The sequence below is a fragment of the Paralichthys olivaceus genome, chromosome 6 (genome assembly GCF_024713975.1).
Source record: "Paralichthys olivaceus isolate ysfri-2021 chromosome 6, ASM2471397v2, whole genome shotgun sequence".
In the NCBI taxonomy this organism is placed as follows: domain Eukaryota; kingdom Metazoa; phylum Chordata; class Actinopteri; order Pleuronectiformes; family Paralichthyidae; genus Paralichthys; species Paralichthys olivaceus.
In genome coordinates, this window is record NC_091098.1 from 11,536,666 (window position 1) to 11,562,175 (window position 25,510).

At 39.6% G+C, this 25,510-nt stretch overlaps 1 protein-coding gene across 3 annotated transcripts in view; it reads left to right on the top strand.

Moving 5' to 3' along the window:
- Positions 1 to 609: 609 nt before the first annotated feature.
- The window catches only part of LOC109630492 (probable G-protein coupled receptor 153), a 33,122-nt gene continuing 8,221 nt past the window's right edge, over positions 610 to 25,510 (top strand). The window contains exons 1-4 of one of the 3 annotated variants that reach the window (XM_069527157.1): positions 610 to 1,345; positions 15,778 to 16,400; positions 19,547 to 19,976; positions 25,186 to 25,375. In XM_069527157.1, coding sequence (XP_069383258.1) covers positions 16,027 to 16,400; positions 19,547 to 19,976; positions 25,186 to 25,375 — 994 coding nt within the window. In that variant the 5' untranslated portion in view covers positions 610 to 1,345; positions 15,778 to 16,026. The remainder of the gene's footprint in view (positions 1,346 to 15,777; positions 16,401 to 19,546; positions 19,977 to 25,185; positions 25,376 to 25,510) is intronic. The other 2 variants (XM_069527158.1, XM_020088721.2) reach the window with 2 other exon arrangements.

A 25,510-nucleotide genomic window follows, 5' to 3' on the forward strand; every position in this document is an offset into this window, starting at 1 on the left:
AAGAGAATAAAAAAGGCAGAGTATAAGTACACAATATACACCTTTCACTAGGAAAATATTTTTTGTAGAGAAATGTACTTGAGTAAAATGCAGTAGTACACAATGATCACATGATAATGTATACATTTATTGACTGTTATAAATATATAGGCAGGTATGGTATAAAGTATAAAATGTAAAATCTGTAGAAACTCACAATAGGATACTATATTAAATGAATATAAAATTGCATGTATTTTACATATGGAATAGTGCTGTCGAGTCGGACAGTAGTGAGAATGTGTCATTATTCTCAGTGGGTCAGTGAAGGTAGCTGTGTTCCTTCATTCACAGGTTAGAGGACCTGTTCTGTTTTCAGATCCCTGGTGCAGCTTCGTCAAAATGACTGACCTCTTTCTTTTTCATTAATTATTTCTCATTGCATCTCTCTCACTCCCTCTCTCTGTCTTTCTCTCACTCTAACTCCCTCTTTCTCTCATTCACTCTCTCTCACTCCCCCTATCTGTCTTTCTCTCACTCTAACTCCCTCTTTCTCTCACTCCCCCTATCTGTCTTTCTCTCACTCTTACTCCCTCTTTCTCTCACTCCCTCTCTCTCACCCCCCATGTCTTTCTCTACCTCCCTCTCGCTCTCATTCCATCTCTCTTATTCTCTCTCTCCCTCTCACACACACTCTCTCTCCCTGATTCTTTCTCTCTCTCGCACTCCCTCTCTCTCACCCCCTGTCTTTCTCTACCTCCCTCTCGCTCTCAGTCCATCTCTCTCATTTTCTCACTCCCTCTCACACAATTTCTCTCTATCTCACTCCTTCTCCCACACTCCCTCTCTCTCTCTCTCTCTCTCTCTCTCTCCCACGTCGGTTCTGAGCAGCGCGCACGAGCCCTGAGCTGTCGGGAGCGCGCTCAGCGAGTCATGCCTCGTCCGTCGCTGGCGTCGCCTTCAGTGTCAGAGGAAATAAGAGAGAGAGAAGAAGAAGAAGAAAAAGAAAAGGAGGAAGAAGAAGAAAATCCGCCTTTTTAGCCCCAGTCCCACGCTTTCCTCAGGTTTGGTGCGCGGAGGAGAAGCAGAGAATTCAAGCCAACACGTGTATGATTTGTCTTCCTCCGGTTTGTTTTGCGTCAGTGAGACAAAAGAGGGCAGGAAGACACGAGAGGAGTACAGCTGGTGATGAAGAGGAGGATGTGCTGTTCCACATCCTTCATCTCCTGCAGCTCACTGCTCTAACTTGGTGCCTCGGTGTGGGGATGTAAAGCCTTGAGGAAACACTTGGAAAAATCGGACCTGGACTGATGTGAGTGTTTTCATTCGCCACCGGGAGCCTGGAGGTCTGTGGAGACTAACGCAGGTAAGACCAGAGACATTATCAGCCTCACTGCTGATCACCTCATATCAATGGAGCCATTAAAACAACAAGGCTTCGTGTAAACAGGTGCAGTCGTGCAGCACGAGCAGGGGGGAGAAGCGTTGGAATGAAACATGCCTGTGCCAATCTGACCCATTTTTGATTGGCCCATTGATAACCAAGTGGCCTGTGACTGAGAGGTTGCATTCCAGCTGCTCGAGGCTGTGCTGCACTAACTTCACTGAGAGTGAGGTCTTAAACATGAAATGTGCAGGATGACACACAGTAACAAATCATCTAGTGTTGCGTTTGTTAAATGAGTGAAAGAATAACACAAAACATGACACACAACACTACATAGGGATTGCATTTTACAGTTTGTGTCTTTTCCAATAACTTACATTGTCAATAGTGTTATACTGTAAAGTGCTGATGTCTGAACGTAATCCATTTTTAAATTTTCATCTTCTTTCACTCTCTAACAATAATTATTTCATCAACAATCTATAGATAACCATTGTAGTTGTAGTGATCTAGTATTGTACTAAGATGTGATTGATAATCTTATCTTTTGATTTGAAACATTAACATGCTCATGTGATTTGATGATTTGCAACTTAAATCTCAAGCTAAGTAGAGTAACACTACTTAAAAAAATTGCGAATCACGATTATAAAAAACAGAACACATGAAATAACATTTATTAATATATATGATATTAAATTATCTTTTTAATTTGGAATATAAGAATGCACATGTGTTTTGTTGATTTTACACTTAAATATTAAGCTAAAATGAGTGAAAATACTTAAAAAATCAGTACCATCAATCATGTTATCAAGTAGGTAACTTCATATACAAGTGTGGAGTATTAGTAGTTAATTGTATATATATAGTATAAATAGTATATTGACACAGTACAGCAGAATGCACTGTAGTGATGGACTTAAGATACTGGGTGTATATTTAAACTAGGTTAAATAAATTCTACATTCTGTTATTCACCATTTTTACAGCATGTGTATAATCTTAATGATTTTTATGACCGAGAAGTTACAGTGTCACTCATTCGCCAACAATTTTCCTGACATGAAATTCTTTATTTTAGGAAGTTCAATTCTGGAGTTATATGTTGGCATTTAAAAAAAGTAAATTATGCTTCAAATGTCTGTTTAACACAATAACAGTAATCTCATGGATGTGACAAAAGATGGGAAAAAAAGAGGCAGTTTGATCTTTATTTTCTTTCAAATGTTATTTTTCAATATGATTTTCCTGATTGAGAAATAGCCACAAGTCAGAAAAAGTGGCCACGGACGATCATCATCACATCCACAGCTCAGAGACAGTGCTGCAGCCTACATGTGACAGTTGCTGCTACACCACAAAGCCTCACTACAGATCTCAGTGTTTCACAGGGCATATGTGACATTTTGTTTGTCACATGTTGGGGCTCTGTCATTTTGTGACCACGTTAAGCCGAGTTCACACTGTTCTGTTTTACACACAACACACTGAAAACAGTCTGCCTTCCCTCAGACACATAGTAAGATAGCATTAATGACCACAGCAGCAATTAGAAATAAAAACCAAATATAATCAACAATACCACTTTAAGTCACTTTGCGCCTGTTTGAATTTTAATAATTGATTCAATTGTTCATTTTTAATTCATGCTGTTTTCCCACCACATTAAAAATCCTGGTGGTTTCTGAGATAAAGTCTAAACCCTCTGCCATATGGCGCCCAGTGATCCAGCTACAGTCATAGTTGGAGGTGGCTTAACATAAACAGGAAGCGAGCCTCTAGGGTTACACTTGTGATGGAAAAATTCAACTCCTTGCTCTGAGACAGTCTGTTCGCTCAGCTAAGAGTGTTAAAAGTGTTTAAATGTGCTGCAGCTTCATCAAACAGCATTTTGACTTGTGACCCTTTAATACCTTTTTCTTTTTTTTAGTTAAATTGTGCAGAGGCATCCTCCTCACACTGAGTGCACCTTCACTTCTGGTAGTGACTGGCGTTTACTGCATCTCTCTTTACAGGACAATCATGTGCATGCTGGGAATTATCAAAATCACAGTAAATATTAGAGATGATCTGATACCAGCAACAGAAATACCTCTGATACTGCCAAAAATGCCAGGTCGGGCATTGGACAATACACAAATGAATGTACCAATCTGATATCACGTCTTTAATATAATATATAAATAACATACTGTATGTTAGTTTCACCCAGATAAAACCTGCATTTACTTTTTTTCTTCTTTGCTGCTCCAAAACAGCAGTTATGCTGTTCTACCACTGGCAAGTGCTGTTTTTAGAGCATCCAAGAAGTAGAAGTGATAACCGGTAGTGAAGTGTTAGCCAGTGCAGCAGCATACTTTGGAAATAATAATTATGAATTCGACAAAGACAGCCACAAAGCAAGAGAGATTATAAATTGGCAAAGTTGTCAAGTTCATTGTTCTGGACATCGAAACCCTGTCAGTTGTTGAAAATATGGAATGTCCGCATCTAGGCAGCTATTTAAAGGAGGTAATTGTTGCGTATTCATAGATTTAATTATTTTTGTTCTTTTTTTAGTTATGTAAGAAGTTCTATGGCATCATTCTTTGTATGTATTTGTTTTTCAATATGTTTAACCTGAGCCTGGACACACAACAGTTACAGTAATCATCGGTTTCATACAAGGTTAGTAGCATACAGCTGTTAAACTATGTTTGATAAGTTCTTCTGGTTTTGAATGCACTGGTCTCAGATCGGTACTCTCTATCACCCAATAAGTAAAGTCCAGGTTTTGGAATCAGTATCAGGACGGTAAAAATGGTATCAGAACATCTCTTGTAAACATGGCACATCACTTCTGAAACCTGGCTGCTCTCTTGTGACTGCCCCACACTATCTGAGAAAATAGTGTCAAGCTGGTTGCAATATTAGTTTGTGTAATGCATCCTCACAGGACCTACAAAAATAAAGAGCACTTTCTAAACATCGTACCAGCAAATTACAACCCGTTGGAAGCTGCTCTCATCAGCCACAATGTGGGTTTAAAACAGTTCCACTCTGGAACCAGTTACCCGTTGAAGATGTCTTAATGTTATTCATTCCATGTTTACTGTGGAGGGGAGAGCCCAGCAGACTCCATGAAACTGCAATGCACTGCAAAAGCCAATTAGAGCAGAAGCTTGAGATTTCCTCATAGAACCTCTGAGCACAATACCATCGATAGTTACTGATGAGCATTAAATCAGTGATACTTAATTTATTGTTTTTGATATTCAAGATTGTTACAACCCAGATTTTGTCTATCTTAATACCTTACTTTAGACGATACAAACATTTTTTTGTGAAGAATGTCTGATTCATGCATATGTCAAATATAAGTAGCTCTATATTTGGCACTATTGTGCGAAGGTATTGAGTTGAAGTAAACCTGTTGGCTATTGAATTCAATTTGATTCATTGGAGAGGCTGTCTTAGCTTACCTCTCCTGACCGGAAGATCAGAGGTCAAGGTCATAGAGCACCTCTAGAGCTTTCTATTTTCTGACGACTTGAGCTGATAGATTTTCAATGGTTCCGTTTGGAGACCTCAGTGGAGCAGAGACTGCACTGGGGCTTGACTCTAGATCTGGGCTCCTGGTTGGAGAGCACGGCCTCTAGCTCACTGTACCTCCCTGCTGTGCATTAGTGAAACGCTGTGATTAAACAGAGGGGGCATTTGCTCACAACATGTCTCTGTTGTTGTTTCAGTCCTTGAGTAGGAGTGCTTGTGCTGTCCGATCTCATATGCTGTAAGTGGATACATCTCAGTGAAAGCAACTAATGAGAGTTACTCACTATGGGGAAATCTTAATACCCCATATGAAATGGAAGCTATCATTTGGCATCAAATTCAGTGCTCCAATAAGACCATACTGTGTCCAAATATGTTTTATTCATGGTTAAAGAAAACATTTATCAGGTTTTACAAAATTTCAAAAACCATTTTACTTTAAATGTTTTTATAAATCGTTAGGAGCTTAATACAAGTCCCCAATACAAAGCACAGCCTTTTATTCTTATGGAAATCCCCCTTGTGTGAAACTACATCACCTGACTCGGAATAATCATGATTCATTACCACTGGGAACCAGAGTATTATATGGGGAACAGATATGGAATAATGAATAAGTGAACAAGGGAGTAATATCAGACACCTTTTACCTCTGACTCAGATTTCCATCGATAATATCATTACTGTAAAACTGCTGACTGGAGAATGTTGACACAGGAAATGCAATGTGCCATCACAACATTTTCTGGTCCCGCAATAGCTGCTCAACTAGACTTAAAGGTCCTATAATGCATGAAGTGATCTTTTCACAGCTTTTGGTATTATAAAGCAGGTCTAGGTGTTATATGAACACTGTAAGAGTATTGAAGTGCTCAATTGACAGAGAAATACACACAACCCATGGCACAAACTGTGGCTTAAAATGATGTCAGGACTTCCATACCTTTGTGATGTCACAAGGCTCCCACTGTCCAACATGGCAGTGTTGACCTGGCATCGCTGTACTTTTAATTGATCTTTAAGAACTCGTAATGCTTTGTTCAGAAGCATAGTGGAGGGCTTTTATCATGACCCATGCTTGGCCTGGTTATGTGTCACTCAGCATGAGCCTCTGCTCTGATTGGCTAACTGACCTTTTGATGAGATGTAAAGCTACCTTCAGATGTTTTGTAGTTCTTAAAACCACACGTATAGATATCAACACTTCAAAGAAAACACTAGAAGAGTGTAATATATTAGTCCTCTAAATTGAGTTGATCCAGGAAATCAATTATATAATTCACCAACTTTAAAATAAATATATATACTTTTATTGCAGACAAGCCACCGGAGCACAGAACATGTACATTTTTCGTTTCAACCACACAATGAAATTTAACAGACCGCATTAGACTTGACACAGATTACAGATTTCATTATACTGAGTAAATATTACACTGTCTGAGGTGCCCTGGGCTCTGCTCTACATCACCTATCGCTGAAGCTGTGGGGTGCACGGTGGTATCGCTCACTCATCTGAGGCTTATACTAGTTGTGTCTCCCTCTGTAATGTATTCTGTCTTTACATTTAGGTAAACTAGGCTGAATTTATTTTTGTCGACCTGCTGTGGCCTTCTGAATCTCTCTTCTGAGGCTTTTTTTGTATTTATGAATATTATGTGGTAGCCCATGTTTCTGTTTGTCTGTAGTGATACATTTAACAAGACCATTTTGTACAAATACAAATTACTGCAGGTAAAGTCAAACCCTTATAAAGATATATTTAGCTATCACTCTGGCTCTGAAAAACAGCTCAACATATACAGACTAACTTCATGAGGCGAACTTTCATGTTTTTTTACAGTGGATGCTTTCTTCTAGAATGAGGCAGTTGCTATGCAACATAGAAATAAGAGATGCAGTCTGGTACCAGTGCAGTGAAGCAGACTATCTAATGTGATAGTGGTTTGCCAATGGGCTGATCTGATGAACGGGTTGATGAGGATATGTCAGTCTTTGGTAACGCAGTAAGCCATCTGGCTGTTGTGTAAATAAAAACAGCTTAGTGGTCTAAGTGATTTTCTATGTAAACATAAAAAACAACATAGTTTAAAGGTTCTGTAAAGGACTTTACTTAGGAAAATGCAAATATTATAATCAATAATAATAATGATAATGATAGTCTTCAACAGATTTTTAAAAGATGGTGGTTTTTCGAAAAGATCTTAGGGCCTGATCTTCTAAAAGTTTGCAAGGTGTTTGAAAAGGTGTGTTAAAACATGTGCAAACTTGATTTCACCTGCAAAAAAACATGCAAGCTGATCTACCGGTACGCACTGAGGATTGCGTGCAAAATAACACGTGCTGTCCCTTTAGCACTTTTGCACTTAATGAATATGCAGTATCGGGCATTTCTACCTGAGTGCGCAAAAATTTGGGAGGAGTAGATGCAAATACTTTAATTTAGCACACGCTTTGTGATTTACAAAGCCTGACAAAAATTGTGGTGGTTGTGACTGCGTTTATATTTACTACCTTTGAAAGGTAGGTGCTAATCGGCACAACATTACCACAGATGGCTGCAGTTATTGTGGTAAGGAAGAGAAGGCACGGAAGAAGACGGAGAGAACCGGCTTTTTCTGCTCGTGTTACCATGTTTGGATCAAAAGAAGCAAAAAGAATCCCTGTCTTGCCAGGTCACTGATGGCCATCGTCACACCAGATAACTGGTGTGCACTGAGTGTCGCGCCTGACCGCTCGTGCCACAGAGGACACAGCTCTCACCTCCTGCTCAATATTGGTCAGAGGCATCTCTTCCACCGGCCCCCCACCTGTTTCATTTGCCGAGGTTTTATTATGAGCCATTTTTTCTTTTGTTCGTCTTCATATGTCCTGCCATCTCCTCTTAATTTCATCGTTTTTTGTTCTACCCACAGCGTTTGCTTTCTCGCAGATACTCTCCAATATCATGTTTCTTTGAGTTATATTAATATTTCTTTGCTGTAGTTCAAATGTTTGTTGGCCTCTTCCACTAACACCTCCAATTCAGTGGCATTAAATTTCGCTTTGCACTTGTGGCCACTCTGCTGTCCACAATGCTCCATGGCAGAAACCAGTAACACACGCAGAACACTCATTTAAATACTACTGTCTCTACTATGTTTGCACCTGTTATCAATTATGCAATTATTTTTAATAGATCACTCGCAAAACGTCCAGCAACCAAACCGGTAATCTGCTATAATGCACACTCAATTTAGCACCCTTTATATGGGATCTTCGTAGATCAGGCCCTATTTCAAACACTGCTGACTGAAATGAGCAGATGGTGGAGTGTTAGCTTATAAATGTTAAACAACAATTAATTTTACTGAAACATTCTTTAATTCTCACTCAACTCAATTCGAACAAACGAGCAGTCGGAAAAAGGAGGAGAATATGCGATGCTACCAGCCACTTCAGGCTATGGCACACTGCAAAGGCTATACACTTTGTGACCTTGCTATACCTGTACTGAGATTCTGCACAAATATAAACTTTTTCTTCTTCTTAGGCCTTAGTATTCCCTGAGGAACATAGGCCACGAAAACCGTCCATCCTCTCCGATCTTGTGCCCTTCTGTCAAGTTGTTGCCATGGCAGCCCCTCTGTCTTCATCTCCTGTTCTCTGCATCTTTTCCAGGTCTTTCTAGTTTTTCCTCTACTCTTTATTGTCATGTAGGTTCATTCAATTACATTACATGTCATTTAGCTGACACAATCATCTGACAAACATTTTGGGGTTAGGATTACATAGATAAGTGAAGCCAGAAGTTCACTGGATCATGGTTGTTCATTTAAAGTTTTGCTGCTGAATATATATGTCGAGAGACAAGAAATAGAATTAAAATATCTATAAATCTGATAGCAGTGCAGTAACCTTAGTGTTTTCATAATTTCCTTAAAGTGAGATGGAGAAATGTCTAACTGCCCTGACATTTCCCATATAAAAGCATTAGAGGGCTGTGTTAGTACTGGGCGGTCCCCTAGCCTGAGTGTTTATAACTGTGCAAAAGTGGTTCTGGGTGCTGCTGCAAAAAGCATACCTGCTGAGTAGACTTTCAGAGTACAGCAGCTGTCATGGGTAAGCATCAGAGATGTAATATTAAACACCAGTGCTGTGCTCTGAGGAGAGCGGCGCTGCCTCCTAGGGTGCAGTATTTACCTCTCTGACAGCTCCGGGGATGAGTGGCTGGTCTGGCTTTAAAAGACCCCATGCATCACACCTGTCTGCAGGGAGGTTTTAAAACAGGTCCACTTCCTTTCTACTACTCCAGCTCATGCCAATTTGAAGCTGAGAGATGTTGATCAGAACTACAAATGTACTGTACATCAGAGTTCACTGTGCACCACACCCAACAAACTGAGCAGCATGGTGCTGATTGGTTAAATTATGCCATGAACATTTCTTGGAACAGGTTTCTGTGTAATTACTGCTTTGATCTCAGCCATCTCTGCCTTTGATTTGATGGATAGATCCATCTTTACGCCTGCCAAAATCTGTCCAGACACACTCGCCTCCTCTCTTTATCTCAGCTGATTATCGTTGGAGATGAACAATGAAAAACCATTTGTCCTTTTTCTCAGTAGTTCAAAATGTGACTAATGTGCAAAGTGATAAATTACTCATCACGAGAAGACTTACTCTATGCCTAGAAATGAAAAGGTAATGCTGTGTAATCTGTATTGAAAAACAAAACAATGGTTAGAAAGCACTGTCATACATACAGCCGAGCTACAGGGAGTCATTTCTGTGCTATGTTATGTGTTCTGCGGCTTTGCTCATGGAACATATCTGATCTATAATACTTGATCATTTTAAGCAGGCATCTTTATTTACTCACTTATTGCTTTATAATTTGCCAGAGAGGATTTTGGCAAAAGTTAATTAAGGATTTTCCAAAAACATTATTATCAAATAAAACACTTGGTAGAAAATGCCATGCGACCCTTAAAGGCATAATTTCTGTCAATTATTATTGGTGTCAATTTTAAAAGTTGCAGAATCAAAATGTTCTTGATGGCCAAAGTCTTTTTTTGTACCACAGTTGATACCAAATTTCATCAGGTCAAAATATGATTTATTTACTGTACCTTTGCTCTGAAGCAGTTCTTTGTTTTGGGATGCAAACAGTTCATGTAAGCTCAGGGAAGTGGAAATGAGTAATCATTAAAAGACATGGCACTTTCAAATCTCCCTTGTATCAACACCTCCATGAATTTGTGCAACTCTATTAAAATTCAATATCTTGATGTTTGAGCACAAGTGTTTACGTCATGTGTGTAATTGTTGGTGCTGATTTCCCCTGTGTAGAGGACAAATTTGGCTTAGAGGCCCATGGGATTGTGGGTGATCAAGCTGTTAGATCCACTAGGGTTACAAAGACCATCAGTCAAGGGTTTAAATAAAAACCAGTCCTGCAACTACAATTAATACTTCTACTTAACGTCTTTACTATCAGTACTCATATCTTACTACTATAACTGCAATTAATTACTCCTTAGTGCTCTGACAATGTGCAATGTGTAGCATTGTATTTGTCCTTACCTTCATTGTTTTCAGATTTATTTACCAGTCGTCATTGAAAAAGAGTTGTTGAATTTCCTGGCAGTTTACGTTAAACAAAGGTTTCCTGTGGTAAGGACAGCTGAGATGTTGCTTCTACTGAGAGAAAGTAAAGTGGAAAAACAGGGAGAAGATGTGATTTAATGAGCTACAATCTTGGGAAGTTCAGTCAAAAACCAAAAACCAAGGGAGTTAAACAGCAGAGCATATTTTCTGACGGGTTGCTAATGAGGCTTAGAAAAGATACAGAAATGTTACTGTGTGTGCTCTGTTGCATCACTAAAAAATCTTCTCAGTTATGACTGCCAGGATTTATAGTGTGTGTTCTTTTTCACACTTAAAGCTACTGCGACAGTTGTATCAATATACACAATGAGCTGCTTGGCTTTAAGCCTGTAAATTTTACTAAAGAGGATGATACGTGATCATGGTTATTATGATCCTGGACATCTCAAGTGTTACTATAAATAAGGTGTAGATCTTTAGAATAACAGTGTCTCTGTGAGAACATAAACCTACAAATTAAGATTCAACAGTCCTTCCCACATTTGGGTCAGAGTATCTACAAGAAAGCAGGCTCTTATGTAAATGTCAGATATTTACAGCCAACAGTCAATCATATTGTGTGGCACAGCAGTTGCTGCAGATAGTGACACTTCTCTTTGTGATGCAAAGCTAAAACCTAATTTATAGTAATCCAATCCACTAATCATATACAATTCAATTCATTATCCCAGGAATTACAATGATTGGATGATTCCTAAACATGGGCCAATGACATCTTTTAGTGCACATGTAGTGGTGTATTCTTAATTTAGCACAGCAGATTGGCAAATAATGATTCCAAACTCCATTTTCCAACTTCTGATATGTACAATATAAGTTATAAAAAATCAAAATGTGTTTAGCTTGTCCAGTCTGGACTACTGTCTACTACTGTCTCCGTAGAGAGAACCCCCTCGATGTAAATATTTAAGTATTTAAATATAAAGAGCCTTTTCTAGGATAAAGCAAACTACAATTTATACAATTTAGATGAAACAAACTAGTGAAAACATCATCAATTTTTTCCAATAGTTACCTTTCACCTAAATCTTACACACTGGACCTTTAAAGGCCATGAAGGAAATGTATTTCATGGAAAAAAAATGAATTTGTAATATTGAGGAATAAAGACAATTTTTGAGGGTTTAATCAATGCCAGGAGAGGAATCTCCTCACAGTAAGTCTAGCTGTTCCCAGAGGCAGAAAAACTTCAGTTGCTTATAAACATCCTGGAATAACCTTGTTAGACCTTATTGAAATGTCTTGTATTTAATTGAAAGCTGGCATTGTGTCTCTTGAGCCTCAGGTCAGCCCAAGCAGGAAGGCTTAGTGTTTATTTTCCACTGCACTCTGCCTATGTTGGAACATGACTTATCGTGATTATGGATCATACTGTTATAAATAAATGGTCTTCTATTTTCTGCTGCAGGAAATATTATGTGACAATTAAATCCAGAAAAACAAAAAGTATCTCACTGAGACTGAAATGTTTTTTTTCTTTCTAGTTAAACCATCCAACACACAAGAAACCAACATCACAGTTTAGTGACATTTAGAGGCATTTTGTACCTCTGCTAAGGTGGTTATGTTTTCCCCCTGACCGTTAGTTAGTTAGTTAGTATATATATATATATATATATATATATATATATATATAAATGTATCTGAAACCACAACTATGCACAGAAGTTTAAGTTAAAGAGGACTCATTTACAATGGGTAAATTCCTCTCTGCAGCACTTTTGTTTTGATTTTAGCTTTTCTAGCCCTCTCCCTTGAGGCTCGGTCACAAGGTAGAGGGCTAGAAAATATTCCCCTAGGAATTGGGACACCACTCGCTATGTCATCAGCAGCCAACCGACGTTTTTTCAGTGACAAACAATATCAAATAATAACCGTTATCAACCAACATTATGATAGTGAAACATCTAACAACTGCAGGACAGACGGGACAAATTGATCTATTCATCAATACGCAGTCCCTCAGGGTGTTTACATTGGTTATTTCAATGTAACGTTGGTCCTGTCCATAGAAACTGAAAACAATACAACATGAGCTGGAAACCTTTTTGTGAACTTCATATACGGGACACAGGATTAACGAACGTTATTCGTTACTATCACTCAAACTGTTTACATGTTTGTTTTGATGGCGTAAATAGTGATTTTCCTGAAACGCTTGAAGTGATTCAATTACATTTTCATTTGCTGCTGGATTAAAATAAGATATTCCACTGGATTAAACTACCACTACATCACATGGAGAAAGGGGACAACACTACCCCTTCACGGCCACGAGCAAAACTAAGGGGTAGGGCCAATTGGTAGGGCTGAGGGGTGAATTGAGACAGGGCCATAGACTTGTTAAAGAACAAAGAGAACATGTGCAAGTAATATCATTGACAGTGGCTCCACTCCATTAAGTGTGCCAGCAGGTTATTGAGTGAGCCTGCACACGTAAATGGAATGCAGCCATCATTATTATTACTGATTCTAAGAATAAAGTGCCAGACAAGTAATACAGCAGGTTTTTAGGGTTTTTTTCACAACTGCCTGCTGTGGCTGTGAGTGAAATTATGAGAGTGATGATTGTGAATCAAAACAGTGACGTTGTGGACAAGATGAGCTGAACAGTGAACTGAGAGTTGCTGTAAAACCTTTGCAGTACCAGAGGCTGTCAGACCTGGGTTGTACTTTTCTGCAGGTTCGTCACTGAATGAAGGATCTTTTGGGATGATGTCGAATGCAATAGTGATTGATACCAATGTATTGACTGATGTGTATATTTATATATAAAAATTGGCAATGATTCCTAAGATGTTGTTGTCAAACCCTTATGTTCAGTGGCAGAGACATCTCACAGAAACACATTACCAGAAAACACGAAAGCAAAAGCCACACAACGGAAATACAATCACAACGGAAGTGAGCAATAATGGATGTTGAGAATGAAACAAGCAGAGTTACTTAGAAGCCTATCCCACTTTATAATGTGATCCTTGTCTATTGGTACGTGTGCTGGCAAAACTTTTACTCTCAGTCCAAGAGCTGGAAAGTTGTATCTAGAACTGTGACTCCCCAACAATAACACAAATAGAAAAGAATAACTGGGAAAAAACTCCAAGCGTAACATCACTGCTTAACCTGTGTACTCTAAAATGGCCTTTTTCCTACATCCTTCTTTGTTGTTTTTAAAACTATTTGGTGCTGGTTCAGATGAATTTTGAGGGGATTTGGACTGAAGCTGTGGTGGATTGTGCCACACCGTTGCAATGTTTAGTGTTTGACTCAGCTGAGGTTTGAGTCTACAGTCAACACACAAACTGTGTCTATCCCAACCACCTGGGGATTCCTGGATCAAAGCTTTCTGTCATTCTTTTTATATCCCAGCCTGCTTTCATGTGTTTTCTTTTTCAGGGTGTGATAACACTTTTCAACACAGTATGTTGTCTTTGATCATCTCCACGGTGAAATGTCAGTGGAAAAGTTTAAAACTATAACTACTGAACAATTTAAGTCTCATCGACTGGAATTGTCTCTGATACCGACACACACACACACACACACACACACACACTCAGAGATATCACATACCGCAACCAAACTGCACACAATTTTTGCACAGATGCAATAAGTCCATGTTGACTGTCTATTGCACTACATTGCACAAATGCTCTATCGTACATATTTATAGTTTAACATTTTGTTTTATTTATAGTGGAAGTGCGCGACCATCCCCTGATTCCTATGGTTACATGGATCCTGCAGGGGGAGCTCACACAATGCTGCTTTATAACCTTGTGCTTTAGGGGGACTGAATCTGATTGGCTGATAGTTGTTTAGAGAGAGAGAGAGATGTAGATGAGTGGAAGAGAGAGCAGGGTGATGATGATGTTGCTCTTGTTATTTCCAGTGTCCCCTCTCAAGGGTCTTGCCCACAGCACATCAGTGTTTGGACAAGCCAAAAGACAGGAAATAGATGTGACACCATGCTCCAGCTGTGCCAAGCATTTTTCACACCACAGTGGATGAACCAAAGTCATTCTCCTCTGAAGAGTGTCTCTGCCTGGAACTGTTATACTGGAAATGACCCTCACAAAACTCAACAAAACTGGAGCAACCTCCAAATTTCTTACATGTTTTTTAGAGAGCCACTTGTATGTTTTCTTTTCAGTTATGGGAACATTTTTTGAGTTGTTGACTCTGTAGAGTGAAAAATAAAGCAAAAAACAGAAACACTTAACTCAAGAAAGGGAAACCCTGTAGATCAATATAATGGATGACTTAACCGCTCATACATCCTGCCTCCTCCATGTTATTGGATGAGACATGGACAAAACTAAAAAGTGAACATACCTATCAAATACATTTTTCTCAAAGATGCTTTCAGTCATATAAGGTCTTATCACACTGATGTATGTTCAAGTGTTCATTATTTCTGGTAATTTTGGTTCAATTTTCTTATTTTATATTATAAAAATGGAGAGAAACGTCTTGATTGATAGCTGAGACTGACTCTCAGTTGTTCTAGCAAGCGTCTCCATCCCTGATCGGTGCTGCGCAGACTGTGGTTTTAGCTTCATTTCTGAATGGTCGAGACATGTCGTCCATCTTTACATACAGTCTGTGATCAACACCATGAAGTGCTGTGCAAACACTTCAATTATTGATTTTTATTTATCATCAGACATACTTATCTATGAATCGTTAATTTTCTGTCAGCCCCAAACTCATGCTTGATGAATGACTTAAAATATGTATTCATTGTTAAAATTCTTAATTAGTGAAGTATTGATTTAATGTACTAATAGCTCATTCTTAACATTTTAAAATATAATTTACTAAAGAATGATTTTTTATTTTATTTTTCATTGCATCATGTTCAAAGTATTCCCATCATACCTTTATGACCCTAATCAATGTTTTTATCTCCATGTGTTCACCATTGGAGCAGTCTGGACTCTATTGAAATAGCAGTTGCACACAACTGTGACTTATGTCTTGCAGCATTTTTAAATAGAGCTCTGCCGACTGATTCCAGTTCTGTTTTAACTACATGAAAAGGATGGCTTCAAGTATTAACAGTGATAATTAAACTGTTGTGATTAATGTTACCTTATTAGTCCACTGGGATGAGGAATTATGTATGATTAATGATTATTGTGACTAATATAATTTTCTTTATATGCTGCTGACTCCCTTCGTCTCTGATCATTGTGTGTCCCACTCTTCTCTCTCCCCCTCTCCAGCCTCAGGCTTATCAAAGAACTGGCCCGGCTCTGCCGTCCTCCCCCTCTAACGTCCCACTGTGTCACTCCAGGGCCATGTTCCTTCCCCACTGTGTCCTACCCATGGAGAATGCACGCCCACCCAGATAGGATGCCTGCCTTGGCCAACGCCCTACATCCCCTCCTACCCATCACCACCTCCTCCTTCTCCTCGCGTGTACCTGCTTTTGCCAACAGTTCCTCGAGGCGCCCACCCTGCCCCGCTCCAACATGGTGGATGAGGTAACCACCATGAAGGATGATGTCATCAATGCCAACACGCTGGCTTGGCTGGTCTGCTCGGGCGTGTCCATCCTGGCCAACACTTGGAGCATCCTCAGCGTCAGTGCCAAGCAGAAGAAATGGAAGCCACTGGAGTTCCTCATCTGTACACTGGCGGGCACGCACATCCTCAACATGGCCATCCCCATCACCATGTACTGCGTCATAACGCTGCGCCGCCATCACTCCAATTACGAGTGGAACGAGGGTCTATGCAAGGTGTTCGTCTCCACCTTCTACACTCTCACTTTGGTCACCTGCTTCTCCGTCACCTCGCTCTCATATCACCGCATGTGGATGGTACGCTGGCCTGTGAACTACAGGTAAGATGGTTTCTGAAGATGGTTTTAGATGCTGTATCTGTCTCTGAATGTTGTTGTGGTCCTCACACCACTAAAATGGCACAAATATTATGGCAGCAACGTTTCTTTCAACAAACAATGTTCGGGTTGCTGTGACAGTGTGATCTGTAGATGATCTCCATAGCAGTGTGAGTAAACATGTTTTGTCTTGTTATGCAAAGGGAACTAACATTTCGGACATGTCTGCACATTCCACACATGCATTTTAACCAGATATATTCTGTAATTACAAATATGTCAAGAAGAGAAATTTGGGAAAATACATTTTACGATAATCTCCTCCAAGGCTAAACACAATATCTGCCAAAGACACCTAGAGAGACGATATTCTGACATCTAAACTCCAAATTTGAGTCTTCTCCCTGCATTTCTGAGCAGATTCCTCTCATGGGATGGGGCCACTGGTTAGCTCAGTGTCACTTGTTTGGCCTGTTTACATCCGTTTTTGAGGGGGATGCTCTGCATCAGGTGCAATCTCTCATGCCAACACCTCTGTTGGTTGCAGTTATTTGGGGTAACACAGATTGAGGCTCTGCCAGCTCTGGCTTCCTTTTCATTTGGCTCCACACAACAAGTGATGTTACAAAGTAACTCTGAATAATTAGGATGAGGTTCACCTCACATTAACATTCAGCACTGCACTGCAGTAACACCATGCTGGTCGTGTCAGATCTCCAAGACGTCTGCTGTTGACACATAATCAGATGTTCTGAGCATCAGCTCTTTTTCCTTCACAACAAGCTTTTCACTCTATTTCTGTCTGTACTCAGGGATTGATGAGAGCTGCTTTAAGATAACTCAAAACCCAATGTTTGGCTTCTGTTGCATTTACAAATACTTCTGATTACACAGTAATACTAATATGCTGTCATTTTTCTTATACAATATCACGAAGGAGAAAAAACTCTTTGTATGTAGTTCTAGACTTTCGCCTGGTATTTTATTGGCAATGATACATGACAAAGATAGTCAGTCAAGTAAAACATTGGTCAAATGAAATGACCAGTATACAAATGTTAAGCTGTGTATCTTTAGATCATCTCTGGTCCTCAGACACAGAGTAATCATTGCAGATACATTTATACTGTGGAAAATACAGGTTGAGCACATATGAATTCATATTCATATTTACTGTGTGTGCTACTGAAATAGTGTAGAAGCTGGTGCTGTGGCACATGTGGGTAGAATAACTTTTCCATTAACTGTCTCTTCCCTCTCAACAAGGCGTGATTGTACTTCCTATGGCATCAGGCCTGCAGATGCTCAGCCTACAGTCAGCTTGGCCAATTTCACAGCTCCATGCAGATAAGCTCATATGAAACAAGATATGCAAACTTCCTTTTAAATCTATGCTCAATCATGTTATCTATATTGCTTGTGCAGCTGTCGCTGTTGGTTAATGCCAACACGGAAATATCAGGCTTTACACAAATGCTTTTATCTCCCTCGTCTGTTGTCTCACTCATCTGACTTTATTGTCTCATCTCCTGTCTGGAAACACTGTCTTTTCCTCTCAGCTGCTCATCTGCTTGTTTTCAAGTCACTCTTAACACTGATATGATACAGTGATGGCTCAGGTGATGCCCTGCGTAATTGCTGTTCATCTTTCGTTTAAATTGCTCCACGTTTGCTTTGCTGAGCTTGCACAGCTGCCTTTTCTCTGACATTAACTCACACTGAAGGCCTGATTATGAATTCCTACCTTGTATTTCGGCAGCTGTTCTCATCACCCCGCGCTCGCTATCTCTCTTAGGAGCATTTTCCCTTGCAACGCTCGTTCTCTGTTAATAGATTCAAGCAGCTTGGTGACGTAACCTTCCCATCATATGTACCCCAGGCACATTCAGGAAAGGCTAGCATTATTACTCACGGTGACAACAAGACTCACTTGTCTTTGCACAAAGCCACAGTGCAAAGATAGAGGCCACCGCTGCCTCCTCTGAGCCACTCACATTGTGTCAGTGCGTATAAGCTAATGAATTACTCCATATATTTTTAACTATATTTTTGATTTATCTTGTATCAGGCCAGTGCTCCTCAGGAGGATTGTAATGAGAGGAATACGAGGATAGATGACATGCTCTGGTTCTCTATAGGGAGACAGATTAGGTTTCCTGCTAAAACTGCTCCCAGACAACTGATACTGAGCAGAGACTTTACTGTATTCCTTCACAAACACAAATGAAATAGGAGAGGTACATTAATTGTGGCTTTAGCATTCTGTTTACATGCCCTTTGTTATTATTATATACACTTTTAATGGATATCCATTTATAGATGCTGGACTGATGTGACTAAAAAGTATTTAAGAGGTAATGCAAAAATTTTCCTCTGTATGTAATTTCTTGCTGATGCCTTGAACCAGCTCATAACAACTTTAGGTCCATAGGGTTTTGACAAGATGTCACAATCTTTCTTCACGTTTTGGAAATGAGAAAACCAGTCGCTGCCTGCCACATTTATAGATGTACGTGTGCTGCCGGTGCAAACCTTGAAAAGTGCCACACCCAGAGGACACAGACACATTTGGCAAATTGCTGGACTGTAACAATTACTTGGAGGTGAGAGGAAATAGAAATCCCTTCGAACTGAAATAGACCCAGATGACAAATAGACCGAGGAATGTGAAAAGCAATCTTTTGCCATCAGCAAAGCATTGATCTCTTTGCATTCAACTTCAATTTATCCAAGTGATGCCAATGACATTTTGTGGCGCGGACAGAATGTTGTGGCTTTATGATTGTACTCTCTGCTGAAATATTTATTCTCTCTGTATTCTCCATATGAAATAAGAACATTACATTTTTTGATGCAACACACAACACTTTTACTATTATCTGATTTCATATAATTTCTCGACAGAAGGTTCTATTTAGTGTTTGTGTAATGTCATACTGTCTATTTTAAATCATTCCAGGATGTACATTGTGGAATGTAGTATTTTTGGCCCAAGCACTAGCACAGTTTGCATTTAGATGCATCAGTATCTGAGTCATCGTCAAGAAGAAGACTTACAGGATGGGCAAAAAAGTCTAAAGCTAATTTCACCTGAAAGCCTGAAAACAGTTCACTTCATGCTAAAATAATGTCTATGGTTCTTCCTCCAGGTTGAGTAACACCAAGAAGCAGGCAGTGCACACGGTTATGGGCATCTGGATGGTCTCCTTCATCCTGTCCACTCTTCCAGCAGTGGGCTGGCACGACACCATTGACCGCTTCTACACCTCCGACTGCAGATTCATCGTGACGGAGATCGGCCTGGGCTTTGGCGTGTGCTTCCTGCTGCTGATTGGTGGCAGCGTGGCCATGGGTGTGATCTGCATCGGCATTGCTCTCTTTCAGACCTTTACTATTCAGGCGGGCCACAACGCAGACAAAAACAAATTCAACGTCCCCACCATAGTTGTAGAGGATGCCCAGGGGAAGCGTAGATCATCCATCGATGGATCTGAGCCTCTCAAGACGTCTCTGCAGATCACCTACCTGATCAGTGGCATCGTCTTCATCTACGACTTCCTGACTGGCTTCCCCATCCTGGTGAGTTCACTGCCTAAATCTGCAGTTACTGATAGAGCTGGTCCCAACACTAATAGTTCAATAGTTAGAGTATTTGGTTGGTTAAACTTTTCATGCAGATGTTATACTTTTGGTTCAGTTGTGACTGAGTGTGTTAATAACTGGTCTTCTACAAGATCAATTAGATTTAAAAAACACAGCCGGTTGTTTAACAGCATTTCCTGTTGGTTTAAAGGCATATCCTGAATCTCAAAGACTGTTTCCCCATTTGTATCAAAATGTTTTAACCTGTTTCTACACTAGCAGCTGTATTTCCTATCACACACACTATAGCATACAGTGAGGTCAGGCTGATGGCAGCCATTTTTGTGACCTCTTTGTCACTTGGTGTGTTCGCTGAGAGAGAGAGACACACAGTGAGAGAGAGAGAGAGATAGAGAGAATGGAACAGAGATGGTTGGGGTATAAATACACAATTAAAGGGATAGTTCACAGAAAAAAACCCTCATTATCTTCTATTATGTCTGAAGAAGAGGACACTATTGATTTCAATTGGATTTTGTTTTGTAGACTCAAACACTTCACCCACCCCTCCATCGGCATAGTGGTGCTTAGATAATGAGTGAATTTAAATTTTTGGGTGAACTATCCCGTTATGGTGAAAAGAACAGTGGGTGGAACTTCTCCACTGTAAACTATATCATACTGTTCATCACACTACATTATTTACATGGACTTAAATGTTTCTGCTCATGTGGAGCTGTAAGTAGGTCAGACTGAATGAGTGTGTGTGTGTGTGTCAGAGGAGGAGTAAGGTGCTGATTGAATTCTGTCAAAAAAATAACTAAAATGATAAAAGCAAGGAAAATAATTATTTAAAAAAAACGAACTTGGCAACCACTACAATTACAAACCCCCATCAGTCTTGTTTATCATGGTCTTTGATATAATGTGTGTCAGTCACCGTCCCAGTTATATGTTACACTTCACACTTCATCACTGGAATCATCATCCTCATGTTGTTGTGCAGAGACGTCTGTACAATGTTAAATACAGAGTCTAACTTCCTGGGGACACTAATCACCAGTTGGTTTTCAGATTCCACCCTCAGGTTCTCATTCATATTTCAACAAGTCAGTTCGTTGGTTTTCTGTGCAGACTTGACAGCCGGTAGAAAGCCTCGGGCTCATTGTTTGTGATGCAGCTTAAATCAGCCATCCTCTCATCGGACAAGCTGATCTGTTTGGTTTTTTTTGTTATAGCCTCTGCTCAGGTTTAAGCCACAGGGATTACAATCTGAATCTTCAAATTTAAACACTCTAGTTAAATGAGACTGACTTGTATAAGGTGTGACTACTAAGTGGGAGAACATGATGTTATCAAAGTTCTTCAGTTTATATATATAATACATCCCCTCAGTTCTGTTATGATTTGTACAAGCCATCTGTTAGTACCATTTTTTATTAAACAGACCTTTTTAATTAACTGTAATCAACCTGAGGCTCGCCAAACAGAAATTCCCGCTCAAAGCACAGTCTCCATCTGCACAGGCCTTTATTCTGAAATCTGAAGTTTCTTTGGCACATTTACAGGAGAGATACCCTTTAGGGTTCTGAGTTACACACTTGTTAGTATTTGTTGAATTTCCAGGAAGACTTGATCAATGACTAACCTAGAAGCAATGATTTTCTTGGACATTAATGGTTACTGTAGTTATAATAATTTGTACATTAGCATTATACTTCTTTACAACACAGAGGGGCATTTGGAAGTCTTTTTTGCCATGAGTCATAACAAAATATCTCACTGTTCTGTTGTGAGGATATAAACAGCCGTAGATGTTTAAGATTCTATGTTGCCTCTATGTTCTGGTTTTTAAAGTGGTCTGAAATTCATTGAGCTGAGTTTAGGCTGTAAAGTTATGCTGTTAGGATCATCAATATATGCCTTTTCTCACTCACTCCCACTCTACCTACTTATGTTTTGTCGGGATGTCATTTTAGGGAGATGACACCATATTTTCAACCAAAACTTTATGTGAATACAGGTAAAGAGAATGAATGATGATTATTCTTATGAAGTCTTTCCTGGGAAGAGTAATCACTCAGCATTTGAGGCACCACAGCTGCTGTTTGTGTATCAAAAACAATCAGAATAATGGAAAATTAGTTTTATCAATTTGTGAATTTCAAAATAAACATTAAAATCTCACAATTAAATCATAACATTATTTAATTTAATCAGTATGTGTCTCTATACCTCCCTGTTTGAGTTCAGACCAGAATGGAAACTGCTGCTTCATAAGTTGGAAGAGTTTGTTTGCATAGACAGGTGTATATTACTTTTACAACAACGTCCTATTGTGTGTCTGTATGAGTGTGCACAAAAGAGACGGTAGTATAGTACTAAAGAAAGATCATATTTCCTCTGCAGCGACAGAACAATAAAGAGTCTGGTAGCCATCTTTATGACCTGATGTAATGAGCTATTTAAATGCATGGAAAGCTGTAACACACATAAATGAAGGTGGATACTTCTTTCTCACTGGCGTGGCGTTATTGAGAAATGCTGGATGTGGATATACAGTAGATGTACATACAGTGAACACAGCAATTATAGATGCTACAAAAAAGCAAAGCAAACAATAATTATTTATATAAACAAATGGGAAAAAACTGTCCAGTAAGATGATTCTACAAGAAAAAAAATTATGCCTTATATGAAAGTGAGAGCTGGTATCAGCCACTGTCCATGCCTCCAAATTCTCCAAATTCAACTTGACGAGTGATTGTCATTGAAAACAGATCATAATTTTTTGTCTTTGATTCATTGTGTTGTATTGAGTCTGAATTCAAGTGTCTGCACTCTGGCGTGTGTGCTGAAAATCATCAGGTTCTGTGTTTTGATGGAAAGAAAATCTGTGGCTATCTACAGTGTCGTCTGGTGTCTCCACTGTCTGTGGTTGGCCTGCCACAGAAACACACAAGATCAGTATCAGGGCGAGACTTTAAAACTTGATCAAGTCACAAAGTGTGTGCAGTCCAGTTCAAGGTATGAACCTCCCATTAAGACTTTGATTAAGTCAACGTGCCCGATGCATTAGAGATGAGGATTAGACACAGAAGCAGTCACCTTTAATGAGCTGACAGGGCACTCTGCTGCCTCGCTGAGGGACATGTTAGCTCTAATGCTTTTATAAAGGGCTCTAGCTCAGAGTCAGATCACTTCTCCCAAAACTAGGAAGTAGTTTAGTGGATGTAATTATTTGTTGAGTCATTCCTGCATCCTGGTTTCTCAGATGATAGGATTTTGTGCTTGTCTCTTAGTAAACAAGATATTTGACAGTGTTTTATAATATATTACTACATTGTGGAGAATAAATAATTTATTGATTAACTGAAATTGAATCATTACTTACAGCAGTAAGGTGATGACAGTGACACACTGGAATGACACTCACATATTTGAACCAAGGCCGAACAGTCCCTTTAAATCCTGCACCAAATCTATCATGTTCACGTGGCCAAAGATCTAATTCTATTGATGATAAATATATACTGTTGATTCCCCACTGAATCCATGTTATCTCAGCTACACATAAAGCTTCAGGTTTCTTGCGCTATTTACAGCGGCGGACAAAAGCATACACTTATATGAAACCACTTTTCTTTTTTTTCATCAAGACCCTTTCATTATTTCCTGGAAAATCGGAGAAAAATGTCAAACACCCTATCTTGCAATGTTAAAGAAAGTGTGAAGTCCCTGGATTCATCTCTGGGTTAAGGTCCATTAGTTAAATTTACTCTGATCCAATATTTATATCTGGTGGTGTGACTCTGTTCTGGGACCTCGCTGTCTTTCTGTATGAAAAGGGTAAGGAAAGACTACAAAAGAAATGTAGAAATTTCAGAGAGAGCCACATGTGAGGGATCCCTCTCCAACAACAGTCAGAAGTGCAATAAATACTGCATGTAACTAAACACATCAACAAAATAATAGTATTTACAACACTGATTAGGAAAAAAAAGGTTTGCAACATAATGTTGGAAACAATATGTAGGACTGAACCTGAGGCGTGATGCTGAGTATTTTTAATCTCTATTTTTTGACCTTGTGCTTAGGGTCCACTTATAGCACTGTAGCTTGAATATTAAAAAACAGAAGGTGTGTTGTCAGAGCAAGTGTCTCCTAAAGGTTTTAACAGAGACATCTCACTGAATTTAGGCCAAACACTTGATAATAGTTCTGTAATACAGGTTCTGTCATCAGGCTGGAGCTGAACTGAAGTCATTTCTACAGCAGCTGATTTACCTGGAGCCTCAGTCTCAAAGTCATACCTGGTGACCACTGACACACTTTTCATTTTTTAATAGCCTTGGTCATCATGAAAAACGTTTGATCGTTTTTAAATTGTTCTATTTTGAACATGTAGAAACTCATCATGTAATCCTCATGTAACTACAATGACACATTTTTTCTGAAATGTAATTTGAGCTGAGTTTAGTCATTTATTTTTGTGATCTGATAATGTAATCCGGATTACATGTGATCCCTTAATCCCCAACCAAGATTGCATACAACAGGAGTCATTATTAAACAAATACGATCTGTTTCCTTTATTAAACAGGGCCTGAAAATCTGCAGGTAAACTGTGTCTTCACGTTACAGCAGCTTTGTGGATCTGGGGTCTTTTGTTGAAGGCAATCCATTTAATTAATGCTTTTCTTTTATCCCACTTCAGCTTCTGTAATATCGCAGAGTAGATTTTCTGGATTTTGGAATTTAATATAAACTGTTTTCAGACATGTCACACATAAGTCTGTCCGGACATTCTCTGGAGTTTCAGACACGTTTGCAACAACACAGAAATCTCCGGAGCGTTCCAATCACCAAAAACTCTCGAATCTCGTTGTCTTTCCCATTTGACATCTTTGTCTGCATCTTCTTTCAGTTTTGCGTCTGTCATGTGTTAGAAACGTCATCAACCATCCCACCCTCCAGAGAATCTCCTGCTGTGTTCTGACGTGGGCTCACTCAGATATTAGCCAGAATTTTTAAAAAGGAGGCAGGTAGGAGAAACTCCGGAGAATGTCTGCAGCGACTCAGACATTTTTGTTGTCATATACAACCCTACCAGATAGGTTTAGTGCATGTCTGAAACCAGTAAGTAGTCTAAGTCCTCACCACAGACTATAATAGGTGATTATGTTTTGTTCCCGACACTGTGCAGGTGGTGAGCTTTGCCAGTCTGAAGTTCGACCGCTCCTACAACTGGATGGTGTTGTGTGTGCTGTGGTGCTCCATCGCTCAGTCCATCCTGCTGCCCATGTTCCTCTGGGCTTGTGACCGCTATCGCGCCGACATCCGCATGGTGTGGGAGAAGTGCGTCGCCATCATGTCCAACGATGACGTGGATGAGGGTAAGTCACTGTCAGGTGTCTGCCTCCTGTCCTGCCCCTCCTTTTCCCCCTCCTTCTCCTCACCTGATAATGTGAATAATTCCTATTTCCCGAGACAGCTCAGTGTGGAGTGTTGACAGTAGTAATGGCAGTTTG